The sequence below is a fragment of the Clarias gariepinus genome, chromosome 6, assembly GCF_024256425.1.
Source record: "Clarias gariepinus isolate MV-2021 ecotype Netherlands chromosome 6, CGAR_prim_01v2, whole genome shotgun sequence".
In the NCBI taxonomy this organism is placed as follows: domain Eukaryota; kingdom Metazoa; phylum Chordata; class Actinopteri; order Siluriformes; family Clariidae; genus Clarias; species Clarias gariepinus.
Window position 1 is genome coordinate 2,843,683 of NC_071105.1, and position 27,734 is coordinate 2,871,416.

At 42.8% G+C, this 27,734-nt stretch overlaps 2 protein-coding genes across 3 annotated transcripts; one reads left to right on the plus strand and one right to left on the minus strand.

The window, feature by feature from the left end:
• The first annotated feature begins 1,573 nt into the window (after positions 1-1,573).
• On the plus strand, positions 1,574-8,704 carry nipa2 (NIPA magnesium transporter 2). 2 transcript variants are annotated; one of them, XM_053498015.1, is made up of 6 exons: positions 1,574-1,728; positions 2,314-2,541; positions 6,027-6,083; positions 6,387-6,477; positions 6,798-6,958; positions 7,734-8,704. In XM_053498015.1, the coding sequence occupies exons 2-6, from the start codon at positions 2,403-2,405 to the stop codon at positions 8,372-8,374; spliced, it is 1,089 nt and encodes a 362-aa protein (XP_053353990.1). In that variant the 5' UTR covers positions 1,574-1,728; positions 2,314-2,402; the 3' UTR covers positions 8,375-8,704. The 2 variants fall into 2 exon arrangements, with proteins under 2 accessions (XP_053353990.1, XP_053353989.1); XM_053498014.1 differs by lacking the exon at positions 1,574-1,728 and adding an exon at positions 2,021-2,123.
• On the minus strand, positions 8,680-27,716 carry cyfip1 (cytoplasmic FMR1 interacting protein 1). The gene is made up of 31 exons (XM_053498013.1): positions 27,491-27,716; positions 22,594-22,714; positions 21,867-21,956; positions 21,021-21,098; positions 20,824-20,925; positions 20,555-20,736; positions 20,072-20,168; positions 19,844-19,972; positions 19,608-19,712; positions 18,415-18,506; positions 18,063-18,180; positions 17,662-17,784; positions 17,420-17,545; positions 17,128-17,294; positions 16,507-16,654; positions 16,251-16,404; positions 15,926-16,082; positions 15,693-15,789; positions 15,416-15,492; positions 14,615-14,723; positions 14,407-14,526; positions 13,352-13,551; positions 12,816-12,903; positions 12,254-12,397; positions 12,084-12,174; positions 11,771-11,901; positions 11,390-11,462; positions 11,167-11,261; positions 10,198-10,436; positions 9,965-10,112; positions 8,680-9,330 (listed from the first exon to the last, which is right to left on the minus strand). Exons 2-31 carry the CDS (start codon positions 22,708-22,710, stop codon positions 9,166-9,168), a joined length of 3,762 nt encoding a protein of 1,253 aa, XP_053353988.1. The 5' UTR covers positions 22,711-22,714; positions 27,491-27,716; the 3' UTR covers positions 8,680-9,165.
• Positions 27,717-27,734: the final 18 nt, after the last annotated feature.

Genomic DNA, 27,734 nt, shown 5'->3' on the forward strand with positions numbered 1-27,734 from the left:
CAGAGACCTTGTGTGAGACTTAAAATATAAAATATGAAAAATATTTAAAAAATCTAAGTTCAAATTGTATTTGTCACCTCCACAGTCATCCACAGTACGATATGCAGTAAAATGTTTACACGACCCCCAGTGACCTTAAGGAAAATCATCACTTTAGAAATGATATGTTTTTAGGTTTGAAAATTGATTAAACATAAACAAAAGTCTTCACCTTTGTCACCTCTGGCTTGTTCATTAGGGATAAATCAAAATCTACTCAGTAACTCGACAATCACAGGTTTTATAGTGAAATATATAAAAATGTGTTAAAGTTTTAAGTACATAAGTGTAAAGTTTAGTCATTAATACATTATTACTACCTTGTTGACTTTCCTTCAGCAGCTTTAGGAGCTTTAACTCGCCTGGCGACTGGAATGAAAGGGCTGTTTTCTCACAACAGCTCACAAAAGCGTCTTTCAGAAGGTCCAGGTCGACCAGGTCATGACTCGCTTCATGTTTTTCACGCTTTTCTTTTACTAACAATTGAGAGGGCTATTTCATGATCCCCTAGCTGGTTGTCTCTGAGACAGTCCACCCTCAGACTGAGCAAAGACCCAGACTCTTGTATTATTATTAATATCTTAATTATGTCAAATTGCAAATTCTATGCATGTTTAAAGACTTATTCCAAAACCGAAAGAAGGGAACAAATATTAGTCATAACAGTAAAATTAAATTATTTTAGTGTGTTGGTGTGTACACTCACTGACTCATTCAATGTCTATACTGCTTTATCCTGTATACAGGGTCTCGGCGGGGCGGGGGTAGGGGGGATGGGAGGATGATGGGGTTAGGAGCCTATTCCAGCACACTTAGGGCACAAGGTGGGGTGGAAGAACACACACACACACACACACACACACACAATTTAGGAACACCAATTAGCCTTATCTGTGGATTGCGGGAGGAAACCAGAGTACCCGGAGGAAACCCACCAAGCACAGAGATAAAATACAAACGGACCAGACGCAGGAATCGAACCCAGACGCTGGCGGTTCGAGGCGACACTGCTGTTCACTATGTCCCCCTGTTGCCGTGATGTTTAATGATGAATTTATTTTAAACTTTGGCTGTGTTTATTTTTGCATGTCTATGTATCTGTTTAAAGCCACTATACAATGTCAATTATTTAAAAAAAACAACAACAACAAAAAAAACAATATTAATACTATTAAATGGAAATTCTGTAAATTAGAATGCCTTTTTTTTTTTTTTACTAAAGTCTAAAGTTGACCTTTCCAATATGGCGTCGAGCAATTATATCATTTTCAGATTTGAAATAATGGGTGACCAATTTTTATTATACATCATAAAAGGCCTGGATATAAAAACGACATATTACATTTTTCTTTAAAATGTGTGGTTTCTTTTTAATCCAGCGCCACCGTTTACTTGTTAACAGAGCAGTCTTGTCCTAACCAATATGGCGGACTTGTTGACGTATGAGCAAAGCGGCGGATGCGGGATCTACGTTTATGCACGCGTCACGCGTCATGCCTTTGACTAATCAGAGGTGGAAGGGGATTTGCGCGTGCGCACTGTGATGCCCTTTCACTGTTGGATGGATGGTGGTAAGAGGGGTCTTGAGTTGTGTTTTAGACTTCCAGCCGAAACCGAAGACAACAACCCGTTAAAATGAGGCTCCTGCGGTCCGGACAGTGTTTGTGTTGAACAGCGGGAAACAAGCAGGTATTTATAAGGTGTCTGTGATGGCTTGCGAAACAATAGAAAGCAGTTCGGGAATCCGGTTAGACGACTTAGCGCTAGTATGCTAGCCCTCTGAGCACGCACTAGCATACTACGTAGTGCGGAAGCATTGTGCGCCGGCACGTGCGCGCCGTTCTGTCCTCGCGCACTACGCAGTAGGCTAGGGCGGAAGTCATCAGGTTACTTAGCAGCAGGAGGCACTTCCTGAATTTACTCAGATTTCTGCTGTGAGCTGATACACGCGCGCGCTCACACACACACACACACACACACACACACACAGAGGAACTCTTTGGAGTTTATTTATTCATGTGACATGAATGAAACAGTACTAGGTGGTGGTACATGTGGTTTTTGTAAAGTTTGCTATCAAAATGGTAAGATTTCATCACTTCCTGCTTTATTTATTATTTTTTAAGCCTCCAGTTTTTAATTCAAATCTTCCAATAGTCACAGGAGCATTTGAGAAGACGTAATCTGCCATCGAATCAGTCTGCATTTTCTGTTTTTATTATTATTAACAAGAGATTGCTCATTAAGTCAAGTGTGTGTCCTTGTTTCTGACAGGTGTGGTGTCCGGCGTTGGCTGCTCCGCAGGAGGAGGAAGACGGTTCCTGTGCTCACTGCTCAATGTGACAGACGATCACGTCTTCACCATGGGTCAGGATCGAGGCAGATTCGATTTCTACATCGGCCTGGCGTTGGCCATCAGCTCCAGTCTGTTTATCGGAGGGAGTTTCATCCTGAAGAAGAAAGGACTACTGAGACTCGCACGCAAAGGGTCGATGCGAGCAGGTGACGTCTTGGAATTATAACCATTAAACACTCCTAATTTAAAATAATATATATATATATTTTTTTATACTTAAAGCATGTTATTAAGTAAAACTTGGGAGGGAAAAAAACGAAGGCGAGTCAGGACATGAAGACGCCTATAAGTTGGTGCACGTGCTCGTATGAAATATTTTGGTAATTCTTGGAATAGGAATTTTATTATCCACACAAACATCTTTACGTACAGGTTTTTAAATTTTTCTTTTAATAGGTAATAAACCCTGAATATTTTCTGATTTCTGAGTCTGGTCTCAGGTTGTGTTTTTCAAGGTCTGGGTTCGAATTCCAGTCTTGGAGTTTTTAATGTCTGGGATTCCTTTCGTGTTTAGGTTTTGGGGTGAAGATTTTTTTGTTTGTTTGTTTTTGGTCACTCGGTTCTTGTTGGTGTTGTGTTCCTGTCTCGGAATTTTGCAAATCTGGTGTCAAAAAAAGAAAGAAAGAAAATTTAGGTGAGTGCAGGTTTCTGTGTTTGTAGTTTTTGGTCTTTGCATTGTAGAATTCTGGAAATCTGGTCTTGGAGGTTGACGGACAGACAGTTAAATAGATTGATAGTTATTAATCCTGAAGGGGGAAATTAGAGTTCTGGTTTCTGAGTTTATAGTTTCTGTACTTCTTATTCCAGAATTCTGCTCTTAGTGTCTTGCCGTTCCTGCCTCTGCATTCTCAAAAAAAAAAAAAAATTTTTGAATGTATGTAGTGTTGATTTAGTCATTTTTTTAAACTCTGGTTTTTCGTGAAATCCCATCTCTCTGTTCCTGCGTTGTGTTGTAAATGTTTTAAAGTTCAGGCTTTTGAATTTTTAGAGTGCTTGAAAATTTTTTTTTTTCTTCCTGGTGTTTTGGTCTTAGGAGTTCTGGAAATCTAGTCTTAAGAGTTTTGAAGTCGGAACTCTGGATCGGTTTCTTTGGGAACACGTGTGGGCGCTGTAGTGTGTGTGTGTGTGTGTCTTAAACACACTAATCAGTGCAGTTGAGCAGGCCATAAAATCATAGGAGTGTGTTTATGGACTCAGTGTGAACTTGTGATTAAGTAGCGTTTAACAGTTTACACACCCACTTTCTGTCAGGGAGGTTAAACTGGTTCTGTGTGGGTGAGTGTGTGTGTGTGTGTGTGTGTGTGTGTGTGAGAGAGACACTCCTGGTTTTGCTTGTTGGTTGTGAAGGCGCAGCTCATTTGTGTGTGTTGTAATCCACTTTACCTAACCCTCAGCCCCTCAGCGGTGCGTCCCCTCACTCTACAGGACGCCCCCTGGTGGTGGTGTGAGCCGCTCGGTCATGTGCTCGTGAGGCATGTGAACATCCAGCCTGAATTCCTTACTGTTGTGTTCTGAGTGACTGAGAACTGTGTGTGTGTGTGTGTGATGGGGGAGAGAGAGAGAGACTTGAGGCCAGGCGGTTATCGTGAGCTGGTGTAACCCTCTCTCAGCTCGCTCTGACAAGAAACGCAGGACAAGATGGCGGCTTTCCAGCTTCCTTGTTATTGTGATTTCAAATTCGAAAGTTTTAATTTTTATTTGTCACATACACAGTATGATACTGTACGCAGTAAAATGTTTACACGTCTGTTTGTGATGTGAAAAGAAATTGGGGCACAAAAGAAAGTAAAATATAAAATCTCCAGGGCTTAAATAATCTTTGCTGATGATGAATTTTCCTTCACATCACGTTATGTCTCCTGGTCGGCGCCGCGGTGTAGGTAGTGTTAGGAGATATGGTTAAAAAAAAAAAACAATAAATAAAAAAAGAAAAGTATTTGAATTAAAAGATGGTGTCATATTTTGAAATAGTTATTTTATCATGGAGAAACGGTGCTGTATTTAGTCATATTTTAAAGAGAAAAAGGTTTTCAAGGAGTCATAAAATTTTGAGGGAAAAAAAAACAGTAATGGATAAACTTGCCAGTGAATGAGAACTTCATGTTTAATCTTCAAACTGTTCATTCAAGCATTTTCTCATAAAATAATTTTCAAAAATAAAGTTTCCATCCTAAAAAATTATGTACAGATTTAATAGGGTTGATTTGTTTATTTATTAACAAAAATGGAGACGAAATAAAACAACACAAATAAAAGCAGTGAGGTTTTACTGTATGAATCTATAAATACTGAGCTGCGTTCCTTCGTTAAGGCTCCTGTGTTTATCGCTGACTTTAACATGAAGCAGTGATTCACACTTTAACTCCACATCGCTAACGCTAGGTTTAAATGTCTACAGTAGGCGCGCATAAACACATCGTTTAGCATCTGCTCCGAAGAGTGTTGTCTCGCATGGACTGACACACACGCACACACTCGGACTAAATAAACTCACTGTGATACACACTCGGGCTGTTGGCTTAGTCAGAGAAGCGAGGTGTGTGTGTCTGTGTGTGTGGGAGCCATTTCACTTCATCTGACTCGGCATTTCTTTAACAAATTAGTACAATGAAACATTACAAGTAAAATCCACACTGTAGACCAAGGAGATGATGGTGGACATGAGGAAGGAGAACCACTGTTCATCCGGGAACAATCACTGTTCACCAAACACCACAAATTCGGTTAAGAGGGCTCAGCAGCGGCTGTACGTCCTTAGGAGGCTGAGGAAGTTTGGCACGTCTCCTAAGGTCCTCACAAACTTCTACAGCTGTACGATCGAGAGCATCCTGACAAACCGCATCCCCGTGTGGTCAAGAAGTTCTACTACGATGGACCGCAAACGCCTGCAGAGAGCGGTGAAGACTGCTGAAAAGATCACAAGGACTTCGCTGGCGTCCCTGCAGAGCATTTACCATCTTAGAGTCCGCAGGAGAACTGCCTCCATCCTAAAGGACCCCCACCCACCCCGAGCACAAACTGTTCTCACCACTTCCCTCAGGCCGGAGGTACAGAAATGCGAGATGCAGGACGTCCGGGTTAATTCTTTCCCACTGCCATCAGACTCCTGAACAGCTGACAGGAGTGATTCATTGCAGACTTGGCACAATCACCTGCACAGTAATAATTATGAACAGTCATTTGCACAAAGCCATTGCAGCCTTGCACGCACACTGCAGGCTTTCTCTCTCTCTCTTTTTTTTTTTTTTTTTTTCCTCTCATACACAGTATGTACAAGGGTGGGGGGGGGAGTGAACATGTTTCTTTACTGTGCATATGACAATAAACCTTTAAAAATTCTGATCAGAGCATGTCTTTAGAAACAGAACTAGGTTATAAGTGTCTAATTCAACTACAAATATTGTATTTTGTTTTAAACACTATTATGTTTTGTGTGTGTGTGTGTGTGTGTGTGGAGACATCGTTTCCTCCGTGTGGTCTGGAGGTTGGAGGCTGGTGTGAAGTCTCATTGTGTCGAGCTTTAATAAACCTGAGTCTGAGACCTTCCTTTATTAAACTGTTTGTTTTTCCCCTCTCTCTCTCTCTCTCTCTCTCTCGCTCTCTCTCTCTCGCTCTCTCTCTCTCTCTGCAGGACAAGGAGGTCACGCGTATCTAAAAGAATGGCTTTGGTGGGCGGGGCTTTTATCAAGTAAGTCACTGGAGAATGATTAACTCGTGCAGATTTGTGTGTTTCTCTCTTCTTGTCGCGTTTTTTACATCTTACTTATCCGACTGGATTTATTTATTTAACAGCATTCAAGTCATGTTAAAATATTTTGGTGTTGCCGTGACAACTGCAGGTTTTGTTATCATTTGACCACTTTTTAGCAACTAATGCTTAGCTTCGCCCCTAAATGTGTTTCAATTATTCCTGTCATGTTTTAAAACTATACCTTACTTATTTATTTGTGTGTGTGTGTGTGTGTGTGTGTGTGTGTGTGTGGGGTTACAGTGGGCGCTGGTGAAGCTGCAAACTTTGCAGCTTATGCGTTTGCCCCTGCAACACTCGTCACACCGCTCGGGGCTCTCAGTGTGCTCGTGAGGTACTTGCACCTTCTTTTTACACACACACACTCATCACATCACATCACATCACACACACTTCACACTGATATTAATATTCTAAAGATAGATGATGGTGTTGAGATTCTCATCAGTTCTCATGTTAATCACCGTGTTAATGTTCTTACAGACTTTAAAGAAGAGGTAATAAAGTTCAGGTTACATTGTATCTGTTCGCTGCTGTTAGAACTGTGTGTTTTTTTTGTTTTTTTTTTGATCATGTGACATGTTTTTTGGTTTGTTTTTTATTAAAAATTTTGTGGTGTTTTAACCCGTACTCCGTGTGGTGTGGTCGTTACAGCGCCGTACTCTCCTCCTACTTCCTGACGGAGAGGTTGAACCTGCACGGGAAGCTGGGGTGTCTGCTCAGCGTGCTCGGCTCCACCACCATGGTGATCCACGCGCCGCAGGAGGAGGAGATCGACAACCTCACGGACATGGCCAAGAAACTCATGGACCCAGGTATGACATCAACGTCATCACCCTGACGCCCAACTCTTCAGGACACGTGACGTGTATTCAGTCATGAACGGTGTTTTTTTTTTTTTGTGCTAATTTACAATCACATTTCTCCAAAATCATTCCAAATACAGATTTTTAAAAAACTATTACAGTTATAGAGATGTGCCTGTGTATTATCGATCTGCCTTTTTCGTCAAACTTTGTGGCCAAATTAGTGTCAAACCCACTCATTCCACACACACTTGCACCCCTCTCACAACACCGCGAGCGCTAATCAGTCACAAAGGGTGTTAAAAGCCGCACACACCCACGCACTTACAGGCATCTAAGGTGGTAAAACGTTACAGTTTTTTTTTTTTTATAATCCTGCAGATGGGTCACTCTTGATACATTTTCACCCTCCCTTCTGGTAAAAGTGAAATATTTGCTAAGTTTGTTTAGAAATAATATTTATGGTGGATGACGGCGATACACGCTGCTGCTCTGTAACAGTGTTAAACTCTTGTATCTGTAGTTAGTTTGTGTTGTTTAAACGCTGCACTTGGTTTATATTTGAGAAATTGAATGCTATAAGAAACGGGCTACATTTAATTACTCATTCATTTAATTAATCATAATTATTATGAACCATATTTAATTATTATACTTTTTTAAAATGTAAAATAAAAAAATGTAATCTGGCAAAAATCCAATCTTAAATCAGACAAATTATAATAATATTGACTCTTCGTTTTAACTGAATTAGTTTTTTCTTCTTCTTCTCCTCTCCACGCAGGCTTCGTGGTCTTTGCTACATTCGTCATCATCGTGGCTCTGATCTTCATCTGCATCGTGGGCCCGCGTCACGGCCAGACCAACATCCTGGTGTACATCACCATCTGCTCGGTGATCGGCTCGCTCTCCGTATCGTGTGTGAAGGGCCTGGGCATCGCCATCAAGGAGCTGATCGGCGGTAAGCCGGTGCTCACTCAGCCCTTGTTCTGGCTGCTCCTGGTCAGCCTGGTGGTGTGCGTCAGCACGCAGATTAACTACCTGAACAAGGCGCTGGACATCTTCAACACCTCCCTGGTCACGCCCATCTACTACGTCTTCTTCACCACGTCGGTGCTCACCTGCTCAGCCATCCTGTTCAAGGAGTGGGAGCACATGGGCTACGACGACGTCATCGGGACGCTTAGCGGCTTCCTCACCATCATCGTCGGGATCTTCCTGCTGCACGCGTTCAAGGACGTCAACGTGAGCCTGGCCATGTTGGCGGTCAGCATCAGGAAGGAGGAGCGCAACGGGACCATGGCCAACGGCGGGGCGCACGCCTACGCGCACTCCACGTATGAGCTCCTTCGCGACGAGGACCCGGAGATGGGCTCGACCTTCGACAACGTCTCCAGGAGAAACGGCACCATGGGGACGTCTTAGGTCCGTCCGCACGATTATCTGACGTGTGATCCGAGCTTTAGTGTTGTTTTTTCTCTCTCTGATTTCTGAAGACAATCACAAACAGACCTGACTGATGGACCGAATCATTCACGGTTGCACACGAGTAAATTCTTTTTTTTATTTTTCCCCTTTCCTGCGGCGTGCCTGGACGCTCACGCTTTAACCTCGTGTAGCACTGTATATAGCATAATCCATGTCTTATACACACATGTCTCAGATGTACAGAATCTGCACTGATTTCTTTTTCCCCTCACCCTCCATTCTCTTCAAGAAACACAACAGGATAATGACAAATTGTTATATTTATTGAATTAAAATCAAATTCCAACTCAAATACAAAAAAAGGCACGTGTTTAGGCACTTGGTTATTTTTCTTTTTAATCGTACAGTATACTAGAGAAAAATGAAAGAAATAAAAGTAATGCATGCAGTCGTAACATCACCACCAGAAAGAAGAATAAGAATATAAACCCGACACTTAAATAAGCTCTTGATGAAACCCACTTTCCCGGAAGTATAAAACATAAATGATTAGCATATTATTATTTTTACTTAAAAAAGAGAGAGAAGGAATTCTGAATAAGGCGCAGACTGGACGTAGACACAGTGTTTGTTTTCCCTTCTTCACCACAAACCCTTTGTAATCTTCCTCCAGGATTTCCACACAGGTGAAGCAGTGTGTGTTAATGGTCCTAGTGACCACCTAATTAGATCTGATCTTTATCCACCATATTAATACCGAGCGACGGGTCTAATCTACGCCGCGGCTCTCAGTTGCTAGCCAGCGATTGGTGGATGGGCGGCTGGAAGCATCGCACGTGTTCCACAGGCATGTTCTCGCCGTCACCGGATTTCAGGTACTTGTTCAGGATGGCGAAGATCTCATCGTTCAGAATCTGGTACTTGCGAATGCGGTCCACCATTTTCTTTAAGGGCTAGAAGTAAAAAATAAATAAATAAATTTGTATTAACAGGAATAAATGTGCTTTGAAAGAAAAGATTAAATTAATGAATTTAAAGCCATGAGTTGTTGCCATAGAAACGATAATGCATTGGTACGAAGAAGCGCATCAGTGTCTGACCAATCAGAATCCGGAACACACAAGGTCACATGATATCTGAAAGCGGTCCTAAATTATTTTTTAAATACACATTCACCATCATCTTAATAATGTTAAAGTTTAAAAACTATTATTATTATTATTCCAATGATGACATGAATGAATGTGGATTCCGGATTCTGATTGGTCGCTCATAAGAAATTAATGTTTAATTGTTTCTATGGCAACAGCTCATGGCTTTTTAAATAAGATAAAGGAGTCTCCAGTGTTAATGCTTTGAACAAGAACCGTTTGAAAAAGTCAATTTGATTATAAACAGATAAGAAGTGACTGTATCTGACTGTAATGGTCGACACATTTCGCTTTTAAACTAAAAGCGCCTCAGGACCCGCTGGTGATCATAAAATAATTAACTTCCTTTTCCTGTAACAGTGGTTTATATCGTGTGTGTGTGTAAGAGTGTGTTTGTGTCCCCTGAGGGCGTGTACGCTCACACTTAAACACTCACCACGCTCTTTATGATCTCGTCCTTGCCGTCGTGCTTCTGCACTTTAAGCAGGTGGTAACTGAAGTCCATGATGTCGAAGCGTCTCTGTTGGCCCAGCAGGGTGATGATCATACAGCCGGCCCAGTTCAGCCCGTCGCCGAAACACTGCCTGCAGAGCAACAACAACAACAATGCGCGTTTGAATCGTGTGTAAAGTTCTCTCTTTAAACGTAGTACACAGTCTGATTACTCACTCCACGGTGAACTCGTGCGCTCCGACAGGGATACAGTACACGAACTGCATGGCGCTCCACAGCCGGTGGAACTCCACACACTCGTCCACATGCATCACGCCGTTGCTAGGTAACGGGCCGCGCCATATGGGGTCGTCCAGGAAGCCGCGGATGCGCGCCAGGATGACCTCGAACATGGAGAGGCCGCAGCACAGACGCTCTCGGGTCAGGAGGTCGCCCTCGCGTGCGATGGCAATTTGCTGAGAAAAACAGGAAGCGTTCGATCAGGAAATAAATCAGTGACCAGGTTTAATGATATAGTTTTAATAAAACTTATTACTTAATGATCTAAGAGAGAGAGATGATGGATAGACAGAGAAGAGGGAGTAAAAAAAAACAATAGATGGAGAGACAGATCATTATATCTATATAAAGATGGATGGATAAATAATCAATACACCATTTTAAATAGTGGATGGATAAAACAGTTGATGGATAGACAGATACTGAAACAGAAAAGATAAATGGATTGACAGATGTTTGAAAAGACAAACGTATAAATATAAATTGATAAACAGATGTATGAATAGACAGTTGGAAGGAGGTATAGATGATCCACATATTGATGGACTGAGAGACAGGTGGACAAATAGAAAAACAAATTATACAACAAAATAGACATATAGAAAGATAAATGACAGGTAGACAGACAAATGTATATAAATTAAAAGAATGTGAAAAGATAGACAGAAACAGGAAGGTAAACAGATAGATAGAAAGATGGATGGACAGATGGGTGGGTAAACAGAAGGATGGACAGATGATAAAACTTTATTAATCCTGGAGGACGTTCTGGTGCCTGAGTCTACTCAAAGATCAAAGAGAGTAAAAATAAAAATAAATAAATAAAAATACACACACAATGAAGTGAAGTAATACAGTAAAAGACAAAATAAAAGTGTGTGTGTGTGTGTGTGTGTGTGTCCTCACCTGTGGCGTCCCCAGACGTTCGATCAAGGGCACCATGTGCAGCGCCGTGTATTTGGCCTCCAACCGTTTCATCTTTGCATCCAACCGCTCGCCCTCTGCACACAGGAAAGGGGCGGGGCTTACACCGATATCTCACACACACACCACACTCTCTTACCTTCACCTTTAGCCATAACAACCTGGCAAACACACACACACACACACACAAGTGATGTTTCAGTACCTTTGACATGGACCCGGGGCAGAATGTTTTGGAAGGGTGCAGCGTGCAGCAGGTCACACACTTCCTCCTGAGACTGTAGAGAAACACACACACACACACACACACACACACACACACACACACACCGTTATGATCATGTGACGTGTGTGTGTAAGCCCTCAGTAATAAAATCACTAACACACACTCCTCTTTGTGCGAGTGTGTGAGACTTTTGAACTGTGGGATGAAGGACAGCAGGTGGCGCTGTGCTCAATCACCTCATGACCACAACACACACACACACACACACACACACACAATACAACAATGCGGGCATGAGAAGCGAGTGTGTGTGTGTGTGTGTGTGTGTGTGTGTGTGTGTGTGTGTGTGCGTGTGCGTACCAGGCTCTGCTCACTGAGCAGACAGAACAGCACGGCGTTGCCAACCTCCCTCAGGTTCTGGAAGCACACGGTCTTCAGCTCGGCGTACTCCACGATGTCCTTCAGCTGGTGGTGGAAGAACTCCAGGATCCCTACAGAACACCACAACAACGTCACACACACCCACACACCCGGGCCGGGTCTCAGACGCTTCCAAATCAGATACAGATCATCAGACCTCAACAACACGACGATGATCAAGACTGATCACTTTTGCCTGCAGTGTAAACAGCCTCTCACACACACACACACACACACACACACACGCACTGACCTGGAGAGCCGTACTCGTGGCGTGGCAGACGGCAGATCTTCGGCATCACCTCCATCAGAGTCCTGACGTACTGCAGGATGGTGCCCTGGAGCTGCCACAGAGAGACGAGACGTTAAGCGAGACCCTCACACACCGAGAGCGGCGTGTGTGAGGTTGGGTGTGGTCCTTACCAGGCTTTTGACCACCTTGAGCAGCTCCTCCATCACCACGGCGATGCCCTGGTACCCCAGCAGTCTGCACATCGCCTTGATGTGAGGAGGACCAACGAAGTTCCTGTAGAAGCCGTAGATACTGCTGTAGGCCAAGTTCAGGGGCTGGTGGGAAGAAAGGGAGGGGCGGAGAGGAAGGGGCGGGGCGGGGCATGGGGGAGGAGTTAGAGATTCAAGATTTAAAAGGTGCTTTATTGGCATGACAAATATTTACATTCATATTGCCAAAGCTTAAAGATGGAGCTTAGGCAGGAGGAGAAAATAACAGAAGTAAAGAGTAAAAAAAAACAACAACAACAACAACAGTATAGAAAGAGTAACAATAAATAAATGTATATAACATGAAAGAGTACAGACATGTAGTCAAGGATAAAAGAGACTCACTCGAACAAAAGAAAAAAGAAGGAAAGGGGAAAAAAGCATATATACATAATATGTTTACATTTACATAATAATAATAACAGTTAATCTAATAACACCAGACTGAGACAGAAATTTGGGGGGTGTTGGCGGGGATCCTGACCTTTGACCCATAAAGGTACTGTGGCTGAGCGTTAGGCGGTTTGTCTCTCTGGAACTCCTGGGAGAACGGCAACACTGTACGAACAAACCTGAACACACACACACACACACACACACACACACACAGTCAATCTCTTAACCAATGTTTATTACAGAAGTTTACTGCTTTATTTGCACTCGATATCTATCTATCTATCTATCTATCTATCTGCACCTGTATGTCCATCCACTTATCCATCATCTGTCTCCCTAACTATGAGTCTCTGTTGATCTTTCTGTCTCTCTCTCTCTACCTCTTGATGTCTATAATCCATAAAAACAGGAAGTACGCATGACGAAACTATAAAATAAACACCAGTTCACAGAGCTGAAACCTGCGCAGGGTCTGCGGAAGAACGAGTGATGAGTTATGGAGAGCAACACGAACGAGTGATGATAAAGTCTAAATGTAAAATAATGAGAGAGCAAACGTCACAAAGTGTGTACATCACACTGGAAAGGGGGGGGGGTGTAAACTTCCGCACGGCGCCGTCGTACCTGTTGGTGGAGCCGTTGTAGCAGTAGTTGGGCAGGAAGTCGTAGTTGAGCTCCCAGAAGACGTGCAGCGTGATCCGGCCGTACGGAGCGGAGACGTTGTGGTTAGCCTCGCGGAACATGGCGTCCATGCTGTCCAGCGTCAGGAACTTACTCAGGAGCTTGTGGGTCATCCGGTTAATCTCCATCAAACCCTCCAGCTCCTGGTGTACAGAGACAGAGACGGAGAGAGACACACATCAGTGCTCACTGATCCGTTAAAAAACATGATGGAGACAAGTAACTGTCCTACAGCGAAACCATCTTTTTTAAGAGCACAACATGAGAAAATAAATAAAAAAGTGTAATCAGATTTAAAATCGTTATGATTAAGCATTTACATTTAATTGAAATTCTTTATGTATCTTCGCCTGTTTTCTTCGATCTGTAACTCAGGGCCAGTTCAAGCCGCAGAAGAGCTTAACGTTTTGTTAAGTTACAAAGCGGTGAGAAAAAGCAGCGAGAAAAGAAAGGTAATGCTGCACTACAAAACCTTTGGAAATATAAAAATGTTAAATATAGAATTTTATATATATATATGTATAAATGATGGCTGGCGCACGGCCGTGCTGTAACGCTGAGATAAATGTACGCTAATGCTTCACAACACTCGCAGACAAACTGTTTGCATTTAGGAAGTCACTATGTAAATCAGACACAGGAATGAAAACTTGCCTTGCAAACTAGCAACTCGCCTCGTGTCAGGTTTTTACGCGTTATTATCCACCTTGCTCGCGTTCCTGTATTTGCATAGCGTTTGCATTTGCACTGTTGGCCCTTTATTATCTTCGGTCCATTGAGTTTCGCTCCGTATCCGTTTTATTCACACCGTCCAGAACATGACGCTCTTTAAAATTCTTGTCAAGTTTTCAAGTGAAATTTCTCTCATTTAAGATTCTCTAAACAGCTAACGAGACCCGCGGACGTTCCTAATCTTATGATCATCAATAGCTAGTTTTCGGACGCGGGTCTCGACCGAGCCGGCGTTTGTTTACACGAGCTGACGTGACGTGACGTACCACGATGGAGGTGAGGTCCTCACTCTCGAAGCGGTTTATGGCCAGCTCCAGGGATTTGTAGAGCGCGGCGGAGACTCGCTGAGTGATGAGACGGTTCAGGTCGATGGAACGACCCAGGAGCTGCAGGGGAAAAAAATACACAATTAAATACACACACACACACACACACAGCTGTGTAACACACGTTACATGTGATTTAAACACACACCTGGACATGTCTCTGCTTCAGCAGTGTCTCGTAGCGGTTGGAAGGAGGCCAGGAAATATTGGCACCCTGGTTTTTACATTCTGCTCGGAGTCTCTTATCCAGAAGCAAACTGCAGAGAGAAGTCAGTACACCGTCACACACAAACACACACACACACACGAATGTATACACTCAAGTTTATCTGGACCGGACGATGTGACGCATGATAACTAAAGAGATTTTTATATTCCTCATGGCTTGATGATCTCACTAAGAAACTCCACGGGTGTTTTTAGGGTCCCATGTCTAAAATAATGAATTATTAAACATCAAAAAAGGAAGAAAAATGCAACATTATATAAAAATTCCAGCAGAATATCAGAAAACTTAATTGGACTAGATGATATCATTATATATATATATATATATACACACACACACACACACACACACACACATATATACAGTGAAACCTCGGATTGCGAGTAAGGTGTTCCGCAGGACGAGCAAAGATTTTTTTTGGGGCTGTGGAACAAATTATTTGAGTTTCCATTATTTCTTATGGGAAAATTCGTTTTAGATTTGGTTTACGAGTGTTTTGGAATACGAGCCCACTTCCAGAACGAATTATGCTCGTAATCCAGTTGCTGTTGTATATCAGCACAGCAAGAGAGAGAAACAAAATAGACAAAGGAAGAGAACGGGAGCGACAGTGTGTGTGTGTGTGTGTGTGTGTGTGTGTGTGTGTGTGTGTGTGTGTGTGTATGTGTGTGTGAGAGAGAGAGAGAGCGCGGATACGGTTCCTGTTTATGTCCCACTCACCTTCCTGCCAGAACCTTGTAATAAGCAAAAATCTGATCAGCAAGCTTGTAGACAAACTGGTCGAAGCAGAGATTCACCTGATGGACAGAGACGGAGACAGAGACAGATCTGTATGGACGAACTCAAACACCATGATGCTTTAGTAATAAATCACACCGACTTCTAAATCTGTCTCTAAAGGCCGTGGTGGATATTTACACTGAGTGTAAGATGGTTAAACACTGTGTGTGTGTGTGTGTGTGTGTGTGTGTGTGTGTGATAGATACAACCAGGTTACCTCAGCCTCGATCTCATCATACAGGAACTGCTTCTTGAACTTGGTGAGAGCGTAGTGTGCACTGTCGTTGTACAGATCCAGAGGATACAGCACATACCTGAGGACACACACACACACACACACACACACACACACACACACACACACACACAGGCTGTCAGATACAGTTAAACAGACTGTGTGAAAGGTTTGATCAGGGGTCTGTCTCCGCCCTGAGAGACGCTCAGACTCACTCCATCATTGAAGCCTCTTTGATGTCCAGGATGTGATCGGTGAGGATCCAGGGCACGGACATCTCGATGGGGAACTGGATACGCCGACCCATGGTGAGCTCCAGGAAGAACTCACGGAACCACAGCTGGGACAGATCACAGCACTGCTGCAGGGTCTCTGCACCCACACACACACACACACACACACTTTAAATCTCACAATCTCTCTCTTAAAGACTAAGGAGTCTCCTAACACCACTTCTAACTTTCTAAACTTCTGATAATCTTCTAAACCTCCACTGTATTCACACACGTCCTCTCTCCTGTCCCCCAGCACGACTCTTACCGCTGAAGTTCAGCAGGTGTGTGTAGAAGAAGGACTCCCGGTGGAACTTCTCGATGTCCAGGATGGTCGGTCCTTCCAGGCCGCTGCGCAGCGTCTTCTTCGACCCGCTCTTGTCCGCTACCAGAGACTCCAGCATCGTCCTCACCATGTAGAGCTGCACACGGAGCGGACCGAACCGGGCTCATGAGCAAAACTCAAAATTCAAAGCTCGCCATTCGCACAACAATGAATAAAAGAACTGAGCTCACACACACACCTGAGTGCTTGAGGGGCCGACGGCGCGGCGCGGCACTTTGATATCAAACCCCCCTTTGGGATCCTTCTCTCCGCGCAGAGCCGGGTCGTTGTGAGGTTCTCGCCCGGTCTCCCAGTCACAGATGGTCTTACGGATGGCCTGGAGGACGCTGGGAACAACAACAGGGTGGGACATTTAGATATAAAGAGTGTGTTTACATCATCAGAGGGACCGTCCAGAAATGAGGTCCAGAAGTTTCAAGTAAAATAAATAAAGAAGTACTAAAACAGGACACTCTGCATGATCGCTATAGCCTCAGGACGCAATTTTTATTTATTTTTTCATCACCAAGACTCCATCAATCTGAAATTCCAACATGTCGAGCTCCTTTCAGCTCAACACGGTTACAAATAGGACGAATCTGAGTTACTGTCGCCGCCCTGTTCGCTTAAACAGCTCATATTTCCAAACTAGTTTCATCTGCAGAACTGGATAGTTTTGGTTTTTCACACCATCGTGTACAAACATTACAGAGTTTAGAGTGTGTAAAAAAAAAAATAAAAAAAAAAGACATTCGAGACATTAAACACACACACACACACACACACACACACACACACACACACACACACACACACACACCTCTGGATGACGTTCTTCTTCTTCTTTATGGCCTGGCGCAGCGGGTCGCGCAGCGTGACCTGGGCGAAGTCCTGCAGCGCGGCGTAGATGGTGTGGCGGATGGCGTGATTAAACACACTCTCCATACGGCCCATCAGCACCTGCAGCCCCTTTATCATGGCGATCACCTGGACCGGATCAGAACCAGACACTCCATCAGTCACACCTTACGTCTCTTTACACACACACACACACACACACACACACACACACACACACACACACACACACAGAGGTACTCTTCTTCACTCACCTCTACCAGAGCGAACTTCTCCTCACTGGTGTAGTTGTATCTGGTGGCGCGTTCGTACTCCTCCGCGTTGTCCGGACATTCCTTGTTGGAATATTTATCAGTCGGATGAACCAGCTTCCAGGAATACTGCGGGAAAACGTGTCAGGAATAAACTCATCTCACCTTCATTGTGGCACTTGTGTGCCCTCTTGTGGACGGACAGACAGACGGACAGACGGACAGACAGACGGACAGACACTCACCACTTCCATGACTTGAGCACTCCACTGAGAGAGCAGCTGAAGACCCTGCAAGGCGAGGTCACACAACTTCCTGTACTCGGAGTCTGTCTTCTGAGCTTCCTGGCGTCCGGATCCTGTCACGACCTACACACACACACACACACACACACACACACAGAAATTGGATAAATGGATGCATGGATTACCAAGAGAGTGAGAAATTAAATAAATAATATTAACACGCTAAGTCACAAACAGGACGTTTATGAGGAAGTGGACATTGGCAGGATGTTCGACAGTCGTACAGAGTTTAATAAATTAAATAATAATAAATAAAACCCGGTCTGAAGGAACGCCCTGGTGTTAGAGGGTGATGTGAGAGAGAGTGGAAGGGACACGGCTCCCCCTGCTGGAGGACGCACCTCGTTGTTGCTGTAGCGAGCTAACTCTGAGATGAAGCGCATGTGATCCTCACGTATCTGAATCATCTGCTCACAGATATTATACTGAGGACTGCTGCCTGCTGACGTACAGGACCACCTGGGGGAGGGACAGAGAGAGACAGTCAGAGACAGACAGACAGACAGAGAGAGAGAGAGAGACACACACACACACGATGAGGTTACACTCAGACACACTATGCTGCTCCTTTAATCCAGTCTGTAGTACAGTTTAGTGAAACACCGTTCTGTGTGTGTGTGTGTGTGTGTGTGTGTGTGTGTGTGAGAGAGACGCCGCAAGCACAACAGTCCCGTCTCCTGGATCAGATCTTACCTGGACTTGTTTTCTTCGAAGTGAGCGCTGGTCTTGATGTAGCGGCACAGCTCGATCTGCATGTCCCCGAACAGAGGGACCACCTGTAACTGCTGCAGGACACACGGGGAGGAGACGGGGGGGGGTTAGTGGAGCTACAATAACTATATATTAATAACTATATTAATAGTTTAACTTAATTAAATGGTTTATTTTATATAAATACAGAGTCGCCCAAAAATCTATACACAGTTCAAGTTTTTTGCTAATATTGTGATAATGCTATGAATATTATATAAATATAATAGACATCATAGTATTTTCCTTTTCCTGAAATTGAATACATTATACATTTGGGGGTGACCCTGTATATTCTGGTTTTGGTTATATTTTTTGCACACTTCTGTTAAATGTTTAGCACTTTCTTTAAAGTTTTTTTTCCATTTAAAAAACCTAAAACACTTTTTTAACTCCTAAACATTTTTTAAAAGTACTTTTTATTTTTTTATAGTTCATTATTTTATTTATTTTAATTAATTAAGGCCATTCAGCCAAAACATGGTTCATGGTTCACTTTAAACTGAAATTTTCAGATAGAAATCATAGAACACCATTCGTCATAATACTTAATGCTTCTCATCAATGCTTTGTGGTTTGTTTGTTTTTGTAAATATACATAAACATTTATACTTTTATCAGATAAATAAACACATTTACTAAATAGAGTTTCGTGCCCTTTTATGTCTGTAGCTTTTTGTAAAATTCTAATCTTTCAATGATCTTAGTTATTATTCAGAACAAATTAAAACAAAATAGATTTCACACGAAAATACATCGACCTGAAAAAGTGTATTATTCTAAAATGCTAAAATTGTCTACCGAAAAACTATTTAAGCAAAACAAAGCTCCTCAAAGCGTACACTACTTTCACTATTAATACTCAAAGAACTCGAGAAGGAGCATTTTTGGCCAAACACACTTCCTGTATTATATGTATAACATAAAAAACAAAAATAAAAATCAGCTATTGTGTTTTGGCCAATAAAGTGTAAAAATTAATAAGTTTATTATACAAACATATGTTTATGTATTTATTATAAAATGAATCCATCATTAAACTATGTTTTTAAATAGTTATTTTTCTTTTGTCTTGTATTAATCTCACTCTAGTGTACATCGCTGTGACAGACACCTCACTAGACGTCGCTACACACCTTAAAGAACTTGTCGATTTTGGTCAGGTTGATCCTCTTCTTGGCGTCTAGTTTGTAGATGTTGCTGCTGTTTCCGTCCATCAGATACAACCCGAAGCCCATGACCTGTCAGGATGCAGGAGGGACGAGAAACACCATCACCATCACCCAAGTGTTTATAAATGAAATGAACAGATAAACTGTATGTGTGCGCGTGTGTGTGTGTGTGTGTGTGTGTGCGTGTGTGCGTGCGTTACTTTGAGCAGCATGTGCTTCTCCTCGGGCGTGAGGTACATCTTGTTCTCGTAGTAATCCACGCAGAGGTTGACGATGTCAGCCAGGAGCTCCTCATAGCCGTGAATCACCTCTAACTGCTGCTGGAGGGACTAAAACACACACACACACACACACACACACACATTTAAACATGGGGTCTGGTGGAACTCCAGGACTAGGAGGAGGACACACTGAGAGACCTGCAGTACCTGTGTGATCTTGTTGTGGTTGGCCAGAAACATGGACAAGTTCTGAGACTCCTGGATAGACGATGGCTCGGACATTTTCCTCAGGAACTGCGCCGCCCTGTTGGACAAAATGTTGAAAGAGCGTAAAGAAAAATAAATAAATAATTCTCCTGTTTAAGAGACTATAATTTCATACAGTACACTAGTGCCCTCTACTGACTCTGAGTGGTACTGTCTCTTTAATGTGGGGAAACAGGAAGTGGTGCATTTTTGTCATGCATTTAGTCTAACACACACACACACACACACACACACAGACACTAAGCCAAAGAGACACTTGAAAGATTACAGCACTGAAAACGAAACATTTTTAGAGAAAGTTGATATGCTGCACATGTGACTCATTACAGGTCACATGACCTGCACGGCGGGTTTGGGGGAGGTGCGCTGATTTATCACTGTGAGCGCTTCAAATAGCTGAACGTCTCACACGAACACACACACCGTTTGTAGGCCGAGTGGTCGTTCTTGACGCTGCACTTCATGTTCTTCAGCTCGTCCAGGACGGCGAACATGTTGATGAACTTCCCCAGCGTGAGCAGGTACGCCTCGGACACGAAGTCCTTCCTGCGCTCGGCGTGACACAGGCGACGCACTTCGCCGCAGAAACGATCGATCGCGGTGCGCTGGGGGAAGAAAAGCGGCGACGTTCAGATTTTACTTCACCGTAACCATGACAACAACCCGCCATCATCATCAAGTGCTGTTTTTACCTGGAAGTACATGAAGTTCATGAGCTTGGTGACCTCGGGCTCCAGCACCTCTACGGTCTTCTCGTAGATCTCCACTCTGTTGGGCTGCTCGTTACACTTCACCTAAATAACGAAATAAACATCATCAACTCGCAAAATAAAAAATAAAAAAAAAGGGTAACAAGCACCGCCCCCCCCTCTCTCTCTCGGGGTGTTACCTGAGGGATGGCGCGAGAGCAGCTTCTCCACGTGTACAGCATAACTGCGTACTCCTGACCCTCCTCCAACATCTCGTTCTGCACAAAACAGGAAATAAATAAAGGCTCATATTAATAACACAATCCACTGACCACAATTAGGCTTAGCTAGGGGTGCCAATTTTAATTAGCACCAGCTGTACACTAGGCATTTACATCGCAGAAAAAAGTCAGCGCGACAGAGCGGACATGGAAAGCGAGTCCAAGTGAGACAGAGATGAGATAGAGAGAGAGTGCAGAAGTGGACACAAAGTCAGAGTGAGACAGAGACGAGTCAGGGTGAGGAAGTGGAGACAGTCGAGTCAGAGTGAGACAGAGACGAGTCAGAGTGAGCAAGTGGACACAATGGAGTCAGAGTGAGAGAGACGAGTCAAAGTAAGAAAGTGGACACAATGGAGTCAGAGTGAGACAGATGAGTCACGGGTGAGAGAGTCGATTCAGAGTCAGACAGAGACGAGTTAGAGTGAGGAAGTGGACACAATGGAGTCAGAGTGAGACAGATGAGTCACGGGTGAGAAAGTCGAGTCAGAGTGAGAGAGACGAGTTAGAGTGAGGAAGTGGAAACAATGGAGTCATAGTGAGACAGATGAGTCACGGGTGAGAGAGTCGAGTCAGAGTGAGAGAGACGAGTTAGAGTGAGGAAGTGGACACAATGGAGTCAGAGTGAGACAGATGAGTCACGGGTGAGAGAGTCAAGTCAGAGTGAGACAGAGACGAGTTAGAGTGAGGAAGTGAACACAATGGAGTCAGAGTGAGACAGATGAGTCACGAGTGAGAGAGTCGAGTCAAAGTGAGACAGAGACGCACCATGCTGGAGTGGACGGTGGCCTGCTCGATGTAGCGGGCGATGCCGGTCACAAACGCATTTCGATCCTCAAAGTTGGTGTTGAAGTTCGGCTGTTGATGGAAAAACAGCGACGCGGTTACACGTGAAAACACTCACACACTCAGGGCAAAGGACCAGAGATCATTTAATAACACACAATCTGATTAAATCAATCAATAACCGGAAACTAAAAAACACAGTTCAACAATATTAAATAAATTAATTATTTATAATAATGATAATAATAATAATAAAAACCAACCGTCATTATTATCATCATTAAATTAAAACGTACATTTAAATTCTAACAAAGATAAACCATACTTCCCTACTATAAATAAATAGATTAATTTCTATACATTTTAATTACATTTCTTGATTTCCTTTTTTCCCTTGGAAACAAACAAACAAATACAAAAAAAAAATTGTGTAAACTAAACAACAACTTTTAGTCGATGTTTAAAATAAACTTAATTTATATTACATTTCAGGTAGAAAACAGGTTCAAGATAGAACAAATAAACAAAAAAAAAGACAAAACTACAACCAACATCATTTAAATAAAATTTAGTTTATCATAAGTTAAAAATACCTACAGTATATTTTAAAAAAAATCCTTTCTGCCTTAATAAAACCGGTCCAAACTAGAACTACTTAATATAGTTATTACTATATGAACATACTGTACAAACTGTATGTGTGTGTTACCTGGTACAGGATGGACGAGGGCAGGGGCTCGATGCAGGGCTGCTGGTCAGGAAGTGGAAGCTCCTCCAGCAGGTCCACGTTGGACAGAGCGTCCTCCAGAGACACCGTCGTCGTCATGATTCTACACAAGAAGTCACATGTTATTAAATAATGTTATTAATAATAATAATAATAATAAACAGCACATGATGCAACACTGAATGATATTCTAACGTCACTTCCACGTCCAGCGTCCTACAACTCTGTCGTGGAACCATCACGTGATCGCCGCGGTATAGTCAGAGTGAGATATAGTATAGCAGTCGCCCTCCTACAATTCCCAGACTTTAAGCTGACGTTTCCTAATCGCTTGAGTCACATGACTTTAAACTCCTACGTACTGGCTACGTGCTAGCTACCATAAGTTACCGCGCAAAAACACATACAGAAAAGACAATCGAGATCGGACTGACACTGGAGACTCCTTCCATCAAAGTTAAATAAATGTTTCCTCCACCACATCGACGACTGCACACGTTAATAAAGCGAAACGTCCTCTCACCGACGGTGCCATGAACGAGGAGTTGCTATAGGAACGCTAATAAGAGCTGGGGTTTACATGGGCGCGGTCGTAGTTCAGAGATCATCGTCGCTCTTTTACCCTCTGGCAAGACAGGACAGGGACGTCTCATGTCATTCGCGCCTTCTTTCTAATTCAGGACTCGCGTTCACTCTGAAACCGTCTCACTTCCTTATCTGTGGTTAAAAATGACTTTAAGACCAATAGATGAACCTAAAACTGTTTAAACGTTTGGGGTAAAAGGGAAAAACTTAAGAACAAAATAGTGCGCGAGTTCAAACCGAAAGTAATCAAATGACAGAGATGAGTAATGACGAGTGATTTTAAAAATCATAGCAGAAAATGAATCATGTGTGAGAAGGAAGCAGCACTTTTTGGGTTTGTTTTTGTTCCTCAAAAATACAGTCAAAATCTGCCACGTCGAACAGGAACCGAGCAGATTCCCTCCTGCAGAATAAAATCATTATGAATCTTCATAAACCTGCGTCACATAAAACACAGCTGTCTGATAATAAAGGTGTCTGGTTTGATCAGATGCGAGTGTCCGACTTCTCCTTCCAAACCAGAGCTAATTTAGGAAGTGTCAAGTTTGTCTAATCTCACTTCAGGCTTTAAAAAGGAGAAGTTTAGTAACCAGAAGTACCAGAAGTACCCTCTCTCTCTCTCTCTCTCTCTGCAGACGCAGCAGGTCCGGTCACGCAGGCCACGTCGCTGCACAGTCCTCCCCCGGGGACCGCACGCCTTCAACACTCACGGCTATTAAAGGTGCAATAAGAGATTCTGTTTGATTCAGTATTCATGCAAAAACACGCAGGATGTGATAAAAAAAAAAATTAAACAAATAATAAGTGTATAAAGTGTCTGAATGTACATACTTGGGGGAAATAAACCGACTCTAGAGACTCTACAGGACACACAGATCCTCGGAGGGGAATCATTTAAACATCATCGAAGAGAGAAACAATCCTTAAAAAAAACTATAATAATATAAAATATGAATTAATAAAGTGAGGAAATTATATTAAACTTTCACTGCGTCACTGCTGGTGAAAACGTTCACTAGTTCACACAGTCACACACACAAAAAAATCGTAAATATTTACATTACAGCCTTTAAAATAACCGTGTTACGGTTGCAGCAGCGTAGCGTCAGTTAAAATTTAAATTTCAAACTTCAAAGTGATGCACAATTTAAAATTTAAACCCCAATGGCACATGATCACCATGGCAACATATATTTATATAAACTCATGTGACCAAATACTGAAGTCTTATAATGAGCCTACAGTCACGTGACCACACAGATAAATATTACAATATGCCCTTAACAGGCAACTTAAATAATTTTTTTTTTTATAAATATATTAATCATTTTAATAACAATAATAATAGTAATAATAATATGACACTAAATTGTATTAAAACAAGCCCAGAGTCATGTGACCAAATACTGAAATATTTAATGAGCCCTGAGTCACATGACCACACACACAATTCTATGCCATTATCACACGGGATTAAGAGTCATGTGACAAAGTACTTAATTAAATATTATAATGAGCCCTGAGACATGCGGCCAAGTACTGAAACATCATAACGAGTCATGTGACCAAGCACAAATTATACCGAGCACTAAGTCATGTGACCAAGCACATAAATATTAGAATGAGCCTTAAGTCGTATAACCATGTACTAATATATTATTACAAGCTCTAGTCACATGACCAAACACATAAGTTTAATAAGTTAATGATGAATCTCAGTGAGTTAAACTTTAATCAGAATACGAGTCACATGATGATGATGATGATGATGATGATGATGATCAGGCCTGATCCCTGGGACAACAAACACGTCACCGTATCTCAACTCAAATCACTTCAATCAGAACTTCCGCCAGGCGGTTCTCATATGCTGTTTACACAGAGACACACACATACACAAACACACACACACACACACACACACACACACACACACACACACACACACACACACACACACCGTTTCCTCCTGCATGCAGAAGGCATTTTCACACATTTCTCCCACACACATGCAAAAAGAGTGCAGAAAGCTTTAACACACACTCGCGTGCAACACGTTGTTGAGCTGAGACTCAAACACACACACACTCACACACAGGCGTGAACACTTCTGGGCCTTTTGCAAAGAGGATTTAACACCAGACAGATTCGAACACTGACAGTTAGCAAAAACTCACAACAACAAGACTTAATTACGGCAGGATTTTAGTTCTCGTTATAATACACAGAGAAGATAACACTCCGGGTTACTGCACACACACACACACACACACACACACACACACACACACACACATACATACATAAACACACACACCTCTGCCTACAACAACTTAATACAGCTCTCAGAGTCACCCTTTGTGTGTGTGTGTGTGTGTGTTAATGCCCCAGCTGAAAAACACCTCAGATAACACAGTTTTGATCCCTCACACTCCTCCTCCAAACACACTGTTTTGAGCCACGCCCCTCCACAGAACAGCAGAGCTGAGGCACAAACAGGGGGAGGGGCTCTACTTATATGATGTCATAAAAGCGAGGGGGAACTAATCAGTTCATTAAACCCTAAAAACACACAAACACACACATATAATATTTATATATACATACACACACAAGACCAGAATTGTGTACACATGGGAATTTTGTTGAAAACTCCAAACATTTAAGTGTAAAATTATTAAATAAACGGCCCTAAAGAAAAGACTGCCTTTAAGACACAACGTCTGAGGCACAGAGTCAGAGAGAGTCAGAGGGAGTCAGAGAGTCAAAGAGAGTCAGAGGGAGTCAGAGAGTCAAAGAGAGTCATAATTATACAAATCAAACTTGTACAGCTGAAGAGCTGAAATCAAACAGAACAAACCAAAACAGAAATCAGCTGATTAGATACAAGACTGTCTGAATCCTGTCTCTCTGTAGGCCTATCTGTCTTTCTCTGTGTGTCTGTCTCTTTCTGTCTCTCAGTTTCTGCCTGTCTCCGTCTCACTCAGCTTCTGCCTGTCTCCGTCTCACTCAGCTTCTGCCTGTCTCCGTCTCTGATTCACTTCCTGCACTCGAGTCGAATAATTTCAAACCAACATCAAACCCACAAAACCACTCGTGGGTTTGACCCAAACTCCCCTCATATACACACGCCTCACTTACCTCACACACACACACACACATTAGAGTACAGTGTGTCAGAGTGATAATGAGGAAAATAACCTCGCTCACGTGTGTGTGTGTGTGTGTGTGTGTGTGTGTGTGTGTGTGTGTGTGTGTGTGTAGCAGAGACGCCACGCCGGTGAGACGGACGAATGACTCGGAGTCGGTTAGGAAATGATTCTTAATACCATAAAGCTTCTTCACACACACACACACACACACACACCAAGTGGGTTTGTTTAATATCGTAAATATTTATAAAGATCGTGTTTAGAGGAAAAAATCAGATTAAAATGCAGTGGAGGCAGAAGTTTGTGCCCCTCGAAGCGACTAATAAAACGTTCGCTCTAAGTGTTTATCACACAAACGTCTGGACGCTGATTTTAACACGTTATTGTTTTGGGCGCCGCTGATGGAAGGAGCCTCCAGTCCCAGTGCACAAAGTCTTTATTACTGTAAACTTACAGTTTAAACTAAATCATAAAAACACACACACTTTCATCTTACACACACACACACACACACACACACACAACCAGAACATGAACCAATCCTAAAACACACTTTTATCTCTCTCTCTCACACACACACACACACACACACAACCAGAACATGAACCAATCCTAAAACACACTTTTATCTCTCTCTCTCACTTACACACACACACACACACACACTCACACAACATGAACCAATCCTAAAACACACTTTTATCTCTCTCTCTTACAACACACACACACACACACACACACACACACACAGAACATGAACCAATTTTAAAACACACTTATCTTTCTCTCTCACAACACACACACACACACACACACACACACACTCACACACTTTTAACTTTTTGTTCTGTATCTTTTTGAACTTTTTGAACAGAAGTCAGAAGTGTGAGCTCCAGATTCCCACCCAGAGGCCTAAAACACACACACACACACACACACACACACACACTCTCTCTCTCTGCGCTTACACACACTCTCACACACACACTCACACTCTGATTATTAAACCCGAAGACTTTTCTCCTCTTTCTCACTTCTGTCTCATTTAACCCTCGGGAACAGAACGAACACACACACACACACACACACACACCGGAATGTCGAGTGAGCTAAACTTTTCCCCCCCTCTCTCGGATACACACCCTTAATGTTTTTTTTCCAGGATAAAGCGCTTCAGTCCGGATTAAACGTCCATTTCCCGCGAACACACAGCAGAAAGTCTCCCCCGGGGACTCGACGCGGACCCTCCGGCTCTCAGGACTGTAGTTTTAATACCAAAAGGCGAATAAATCCTCTTCCTTTGCGCCTGTGCAGCGGCGGCCTTCGGGAGGAGTTCCCGTTTCTCTCGACAGGAAAACTCAACAGGAAACTCCGCCGCCGATTTAC